Below are 8,736 nucleotides of genomic sequence, written 5' to 3'. Positions count from 1 at the left end.
TGTTTTCTCTTCTTGTTCGTCAGATGCTAGAGATTGCTAAGTAGGCTATCTTATTTATTTCCACAAATAGTTACTTCTTTGGTTCGTTTTATCCTCTTCTCCAACAGGTTTTGAACCCTTCTACACCCCATCAACGTAGCCGTCGTCTTCATTCGTCTCCTCTCACACCAAGTCTCTCTTCGCCTCTCTCTTCTTTTATCCCTTTCCGTCAATCACCTCTCTCTTCTGAAGAATTTGAAGAGTTCGTTCGATTCTATCCACTGATCGAGTGTCGAGCATGGAATCTGGCTGTAATTCTACCGCATGAAACTAACGATTCCCGTGGTATTGTGTTGGATCTCGGGGATATTGTTATTTCAACTCACAAAGTTCGAATGGCCTCGATTCCCTCTGGGACTCTTCTCCGTACTGGATTCTTTCCTAGTGGATTGCAACGTCGACTTCGAAGAGGTGACCGAAATGCTACCGACTTATGGAATTCTGGATTATTCCAGCTTATGGATTCTTTGGATGATTCTCTTGTATTCCCACGGTTCCTTGTACATGTCTGGCATGTTCGATTGTACAGTACTTACAGTGACCAGCTTATTGCTGATGACATTACGTTGAATGTCTCTTTCCGTCAATCTGTTGTGTTTCCGGCGACAAATAGACCTGATCCTACTCAGTTCCCATCCGAAACACATTTGCTGAAATATGATCGTTTTATGGCAACCCATATTCGGGCCAAAGCAATTCCGAATTCTGGTTTACCAATGGAAGTGAATGTGACAGTTCAGGAATGTTCCTTGAATCTTCTCAACTCACAGTATAATGATTGTCTTTTATTCTTCTTCTTAAATCTAAGTGAATTGCCAACTGTATGTGTAGACAACTCGGTACCTGTGTGTTTGAAGTGTCACTGGCCCCATGAATGGATTGCTGGATGTGGAGATTGTTGGTGTGTGATGACGGTCACACTCAACAAGTGCATGGTTCGACCTATCATCAGCAATGCGAATACTACCTCTGTATTAGGAATGATGTGTTGTGATCAAGTTCAATTGAATTGCTACCTCCACAATACCACGACACACGTATCAATTGTAATACCTACAGTCTTCCTATCTGATTCTGTTCACATTACTGTATTCCCCGCAAATCTTCATGATTATCACTCTTCCCTTCCTATCGATATCAATTTGAATCTCTCTGTTCCTGCTATTGTTCTCACAGATACAGAAACCATGACCCAACGTACTCTATCTCTCACACTCTCACATTTCCTTGTGAACATGCGACCTCGTTTTTTTCTTCTGCTTTATACTTGGCTTACTGACCCTATTTGGGCGACCTTCGATCTTCCTCAGTCTTCCACATGGCCAGCCAAGATTGGTTACTATCAGGTCCAATGCTCTGATCTCACAGCAGCTCTGATGCGATCGACAAGTCTTCCTGAAGAGGATGTCGAACTGTCTGATGGACTGCATCCAGCTAATACCACTGTATTTAGAATGCGAACCAATAGTAATCGCATATGTGTGGCTGTCAAGATCCAATGTGGGGTGAAGTGTGTTATGGATTCTGGCAAACGAACTATGGATTGTGACTGTAATGTTATTGTAAGAGATATTCAAGTAACAAGATTTGTAAGGATTTTTGACAATCCACATGCAGTGTCTAATCTTGATCTGAATGCATCCTATCGAACAGAACCTATGGATGAAACTCCCACATCTCCCATTATGACAATAATAGCCATGTCCTTTCACCAATCTGAAATCGTACTGAAGTTTTCGGATGTTCCAGAAATTGTGGGAATTCTTTCCTTTCAACTCCAGAATGCTGTATCATATCTTGGTTCTCCTTCAACGATCAGTGATCATAGTGACTTCTATTATGAAGAACCCAAACCTCTGAACATCGAGAGACGTTCCATCTACAGCTCTCTTTCCACTAGTGATCAGAATCATGCTCTTTTCCTCCCTTCACCAATTCCTGCCGAATCAGAAGCTGTCAGTGAGGAGTCAGTGATGAGACTGTGAATGAGTTGTAGAGATGATTCTGAAGGGGATCTATCGGATGTCACTGAATCACCGAAGGACGAAGCAGAGGTGCTTCGAGGCCGTATTGAGGTTGATGTGGAGATTGAGAAGGATTTATCAGTGTGGTTCCAAGGAACTTCGGTCCCATTGTTGTCCTTTTCTATGGCTCAATTGAAGGCTGGATTGATTGTATCGGGAGTTTGCGTATTCCATTATTTCTTTGTTTTTCCGTAGGTTCATGGAGATATGACGTGTTCGATTTCAGGTGACTATTACAATCGTCGCATTAATCTATGTGAGCCATGGTTAGAAATGACCAATATAGGGACGAATTTGGACGTTGCTGGAACGTAGGATAGAATATTGTTTTTGATGGATAGAACATTGACTGTGATGTTGGATATGTTAAGACCACTGAATCTGAATTGTTCTTATGCTTTTCTGGAATTACTGAAATCGAATTTGTTTTTGGCATCTCAAGAGAGTCACGAAGATGATATTCAGTAGTTCATGTATATTTATAGATCACTTATAGTATTGTGAATGAATTGGGTCAGGACGTACTAGTAACTCTCTATCGTGTTCATACTGAGTCATCGAAAAAGAAACAACTAACTGAGATCACCGCGATTTCTGTCAAAAGTGATGAACATTTCTGTTATCATCCAGTGGAGGACAACACCGAAACAGTGTTTGCAGTAGAAATCTCTCATTTGGATTCGTATTACGCTGAAGAGAGTTGCAGTAGTGACGTTCGTATTGTGATGAATCAGGAGAGTAGGTGAGTATGTATGAGATGAGAGATAGAGCACATTCTTCTTTCAGTCTCATCACAAACAATCCATCATTACATTCTTGCCCATATCACATTGAATCCACTGACGTTAACTCTCCAGCCTCCTATCTGTTTCAGGAATTCCACAAATCAAACCCTTTTATATTCACTTCAGACAAATGAGTTGATTCACGAATCCAAGAGACTACTACATTTTTCCATTCCACCAAATTCGTTTCATTTCCTTCCATTCTACATGAGCTGTTGTTCGTATTCGATTGCTATTCGATGTGATTTGCCTTCTATTGAATTTTCTCAATCTGTTAGTATTGAATCCATACCATTCCAACACAGTACGGCAGCATTCACAGTGTTTAAGTGTCCACCGAATCTTGTCCTTCAAGCAACAGGTGATTGTCATGAGTGGTTTGGTTGCTGTGAGGTACGATTGAAAGGAATGAATGAAATGAAGAAAGTGAAACGAGATTGGAAAGGATATGTCATAACAACAAAAGAGAAGAAGAAGAATGTGAATCTGATTGATTTGGAGGTGTATGACGTTGTGATTCATTGCACTATGAAGGTAGTAACTGGATTGAACAAATTTATAGATAGATTGTGAATGAGTTAACTTATCCAGTCAACTATGCAATTGAGAATGCCTTAAATGAGATTGCTGCATGTGGTGTTGTTCCACCACTTCATACAATTTCGATTCACTCAACAGATCTGAGTCTTGATGAATTGACAATACGTTTTTCGTTGTGGGGCTGCAGCTATTCGTCACCTATCCTTATCAATTCCATTCGATCCATGAAGCGAGTCCATCTTCAAGGTAAGAATGACAAGGTTCAATAATCATTCGATGTCACGCATCAAGATCGGATCAGAAGTACTCTCACAGTACATCTCGTATCTAATGAGTTAATCATTAATGCACCTAATCAATTCATTAATAAAACCCCATTCACTTTACTGGTAGAACTTCTCTTACTCTCTCATTGATAGCTTCATCAGAATCAACTGTTGACTCGGATCTTTCCTTCCTCTGAAACTATTAGTTCTTCTACTCTCCTGGAATCCACTCCAATGACGAGAACGGCGGCGATTCATGCTCCTCTTTCTTTCGACTCACCAGTCACAACCGAATATGCTTTTCAGAAAACACCTCGTTTTCTGTCATTATTAGAATCTCTAGAAGCAACCTTTAAACGCCCTACAACTCTTCTCTCATCCCTTGCTGATTTTGCTGCTACAATGAGAGTGGAAAAGCAAATTACATGCCTTGTGGCTCTTCCAACCAATCAAAAGGAAGTATTATCATTCATGGTGAATGAGAGTACAACCTTTGAAGATTTGTTAGGTGAATGTTGGAAAGTAATATTCCCCGATGACAAAACACCTTCTTATAGAGATTATTACTTCTTGTATCTTCAACCTCAAGTAATCATTCGTGTTGATGCCGGAGAGTATGTCACAGACTTTGGTGAATTCCCGCGGTTCTTGTTGCGTTCACGATATCATGGAATTGAAGGGTCGGTAGTAAGTTGTACGACAAGTGCCAGCATGCTGGAGAAAGTCTTTACGAATGAATCAGAACACGAAATGGAATGTGTTGGAAGTTGTATTCTGAGTGAAATGGGATTGAAAGATGTCACAATGAGTTTTGAGACTAGTGATAGTGGTGTATCTGTGGGTTCATTATTTCTCAGTGAAGATCAGGAGGCTGATTGTCGTGTGAAAGGAACTAGTGATAAAGAATGAGTGGAATGATTCGTAGTCAATGATAATCATATCTATCGTGATGTTCTGTTTCAATTTCGACTTCAGAAAGAAACTGTTAAGTCATCCAATCAGATCCTTGTGTTGCAACCAAGACATGTGATCTGGAACCAATCAGAACACATCTTTATCCTTCATTCTAATCATGATCCTTTTTATTACGTGATTCCTGCGGGATCAAGATGTCTTATTCACTTCCAAGATTCTTCTTCCCATCTGAGTCTTCAGATCTGTAAACAAGATCCAGAATGGCAGTTTTCGGGCCATTTTTCTGTTCGCGAAGGAGATAAGATGTGTGTCAAAACATGGAATCCAGACACGGGACAGATTTTGGTAGTTTCGGTGAATACGTTAGCCACATCATCATTCCTTCTCACATCGATCACTACTCACAATTCGGCCCCTTCTGTTATTATCCGTAATTATTGTCCTTTTTCGGTATATGTGTCGCAACTCGAGGATTCAACTCCTCTTCATGAAGTACCTAGTTTTAGTAGTTACGATTGGATCACAGATGAGCCATTGCTAGGTGATGATTTGCGAGTAAAACTTCCTGCTTGGCATTGTACAGCAATGGGAGCAGAATCCATTGAGGAGTGTATTCATGTGAAAGATCATGAAGAGAAGAAGGTTCATATTCTGACACTTGTTCCTCGTAAGAAAGATTGCCATGAAGTAAGTGAGGTCAAAGTGAGAGTAGGGAGACGTGAATGTGTTCGATCAGCTCGACTGAGTGATCATATTCTTCTGTTGTACAAGCGAGCTGGATTAGGGAAACGAGTCCGAGGGAAGCATTCAACTGTCAAGCTTGCTTTACCTTTACGTTCAGTGGGTATTGATTATCAGAAGATCGATGCTCCACCTCATCTTCTCACATTGCTCTATCAGCTCATTCCGCTGGTTCATTCCTCCTTCACAATGGCTTCTTTAGAGACTGCTTTGCACCATATCAATGCAGATCTCTCGTTCGATGATCTGATTCGTCAACTGACTTCACTTCATCTGATTCTGATTCATCCATCGAAACAGGGCTATTTTATCTTCAATACACATCTGCTCTTGATGAATCGAACAATTGCTTTGGATGTCCATTCCGTCAAAATCGAACTGGTTTTTGGAACACCAGAAATCGCCATGAAATGGGTAAGATTATTACGATTTGAAGCATCCACTGCTCCAAAGGAATTCCCCCGGAACAACTGGTTGGGTGTGAGTCGAACGATGAACGATTTGCGGAATGTTGAAAGTGGTATTGTTTTTGCTCTCTCAATCCTAGTCATCTTCCAGTGGTCTCGGAACTCTCCAATTCCCATTCTGAGTCTTTATCAATCGGATTTCCCTCTAATTGAAGCAGAACGATCTGTATTGAGTCTCTTGCGTACATTCGATACCCAGCTCCAATTGGGTCTCCCTGGAGTAGGCGTTTCATTCATTGACGAAACTCCTACGGAACTTATGTATCTCTTTCTGGAGAACATCGAAATGTCGTTGCAACTGGGGTCGGAAACACAGACTGTATCAGCCCAGATTGGAAATATTCAGATCGATGTGTGTCCGTATGCAGCTACATTTCCTGCCCTTCTCTATACACTACGTTCTCCTCTTGGGAGTCAATCTGTGGATTCCCACTCACAGACTGTGATGGAAAGGACCAGTCATGATGTAATCTGTCCGTTCTTACAGGTGAGTGGAACACGTCATTTGAATCAATCGAATTGTCTGCATATCGATAAGGGATTAGTGGAATTACAACGTGTTGTACTGAAGATCGATGAACAGAATACTCGACACATTATTGACAAATTCAAACCCTTTTTGGTATGACAGAATTCGGTACTATATTGTAGACTATGATTTCACCTGCTATAAAAGAGGTTTCTTCGGTTCCCATTCAAACTGTCGCAGCAGTTCTGGCTTCAGATACACTTAGTGAATCCAAACTCCTTCAGATTCTCACTGCTGCCAAAAAACCTTCCTTTTTTATCGGAAGTTTCATTCTGAAACCAGTAAATGTGGTCTTGACACTACGTTCTAGTCTGGGAATGAATGAATTAACAGATGAAGATGGTGGATTGAGTGACAGTGTGAGCTGTGACAATATGAGTCTGTCGCTGAAAGAGATGGAATTGCGAGATGTTAAGGGTGGTTATTATGAAGTGTTTTTGGCTTTCCGCGGTTATTTAGTAAAAGAATTATTGAAGCAAATGTAAGGATATATGGAATCACTGAAATATAGCCGGAAAGTGTTATCATCTGTGGACATGTTGGGAAATCTGCAATATTTCAAAAGTGAGAAGGAGGAAGTAGTTCAGAATATGAACTACTTGGAGTATTCCATAAATCAAACCCTTTTCTATTCCCCCATAACTCGTCATTCCCCGCGGGATTCAATCTCTAGTATCCCATCAACCCAAGAACAAACTAAGAAGAAGCGAACCATGATGAGGGCAATTGGATCCACGTTTGATGGCGTGGCTCACATCACATCTCGTGTAGGTGTGTGAGAGGAGTGTTGAGTGTAGTTTTCAAGAGGAATGGCCTCAGGTTTGTCGTCTCTGCTTCAAGATGATCAGTTCACACGTCAGAGGAGTGTACGAATCAATCGAAACATTGATAATCGATTTGGTAAAAGTAGAGTGTATTTGTGGAATTTCATAAATAGGTGTTGCATCTGGATCAAAAGCGATGGGTGCTTCATTGTGGAGTGGTGTGAAGGGAGTTGTAGCGCAACCCATTCAAGCAGTGAAGAAGAAGGGAGCTAAGGGTTTTGTGACTGTGAGGCTGTTCGTGAATAATGAATGATAGGGTTTTGTGAAAGGAGTAGCAGGTCTTGCTGTGAAACCAGCAGTGGGAGTACTGGACTTTTTATCTCAAACCACAAATGGATTGAAGAACAGCTCTCGTCGTATCTTCCATTTGGGAAGTACGGTTGATTCGCAAGTGTGATTGAGGAGAAATGTCTTATGGATTAGCTTGCTCTGTTCACTCACGTTCGATCTCCTCGAGCATTCTCTTCTCAAGGCCAAATCGTGCCTTATCAGGAAGAAGCAGCAATTGGAAGACTGGTTCTATGGTTGGCGGAAGGAGATGTCTCCCAAGAAACTGTGGAGGTGATGACAACTCTTGAATCCATTCACAAGACACGAATCATGGTTATTGTTACGAATAAGCGTCTTGTTGTTGTGTCGTTGATTCTAGTTTCGCATCCACAAGTAATCTTTGAAGTGAGTGACCGTTTTCCTCTCAAGTGTAGATGGGTGTAGCAAGTATTGCCTCTGTGACAGTAACCGAGACAGCAGTTCCATCAAAAGCAGCAAGAACGACTCTAGAGATTCCAGAGACTGCTGAGGTTCCAGGAGTTCCAGAAGCCATGGAGACTCAGACTACAGAAGAGAATGCTGGAGTGGTGTCTCTCACGATTCACCTTCATCACCCAATCTCGATCACAGCAAACAAACCTCACATCTATGTAGATGATGTTACATTCCAGAAATACCCGCAGTTATCCCCACATGCTTCCGAAGATTTCATTAAGGTACTGTGAATGAATTGAAATTGACTCTCAGTTAGTTGAAACGTCAATTCCATCCTATTCTCCATTCACTCAATTTCCTTTCCCATTAGCAGATAAAGAGGAGTTTAAGCGGTGTTGGATGCGTTGTGGAAAACTGAAAACGCAAAAGCAAAGGCATATTATGATTTCCAGAAACTGTCTCTATTATTACAAGACAAATGCTATTGACCTGGACGAATCAATACTAGCAACAGGTGTTATTCCATTGTGTGGATTGAATATGGAAAAGAGAATGGTAATGATTTGGTGGTAGATTTGAGAGAAAGATTACTCGAGAATTGTGTCAGATTGTAATGAGACATGGCACTCAGGATGTGAATTATATTCGATTGTTGCAGAAGGATGACGTAGTACTGCGTTCTAAGGCCTGTTTCAACTTTGAATTTGGTAGGTGATATGATTAGAAATGAAGGATAGAAACGGAGGCGGAAGCAGATCGATTTGCAAAGTGTGTAACAGAACACTCTGTAGAAATGAATCCTTCCAGCGAATTGAGAGAGTTTGTGTTGAAAGTGAATGAAATGGGATTAGAGGATTGCCAGTATTTAGCGAATTCGATTCATAACTCATTCTTATTATCT

At 41.0% G+C, this 8,736-nt stretch overlaps 1 protein-coding gene across 1 annotated transcript; it reads left to right on the top strand.

Moving 5' to 3' along the window:
• Positions 1 to 3,888: 3,888 nt before the first annotated feature.
• Positions 3,889 to 8,720, top strand: JH06_1862 (vacuolar protein sorting-associated; the record flags this gene model as incomplete). The annotated part of the gene is made up of 14 exons (XM_014672291.1): positions 3,889 to 4,549; positions 4,580 to 6,399; positions 6,429 to 6,787; positions 6,818 to 6,910; positions 6,980 to 7,073; positions 7,104 to 7,212; positions 7,244 to 7,356; positions 7,387 to 7,521; positions 7,554 to 7,805; positions 7,835 to 8,116; positions 8,148 to 8,390; positions 8,422 to 8,542; positions 8,573 to 8,654; positions 8,687 to 8,720. The coding sequence occupies 14 exons, from the start codon at positions 3,889 to 3,891 to the stop codon at positions 8,718 to 8,720; spliced, it is 4,398 nt and encodes a 1,465-aa protein (XP_014527777.1).
• Positions 8,721 to 8,736: the final 16 nt, after the last annotated feature.

Source organism: Blastocystis sp. subtype 4 (genome assembly GCF_000743755.1).
Source record: "Blastocystis sp. subtype 4 strain WR1 chromosome Unknown seqid_0102, whole genome shotgun sequence".
Taxonomy (NCBI): domain Eukaryota; class Bigyra; order Opalinata; family Blastocystidae; genus Blastocystis; species Blastocystis sp. subtype 4.
Note: the sequence above shows the minus strand (reverse complement) of the source record. Positions and strands in the feature narration are given on the sequence as shown.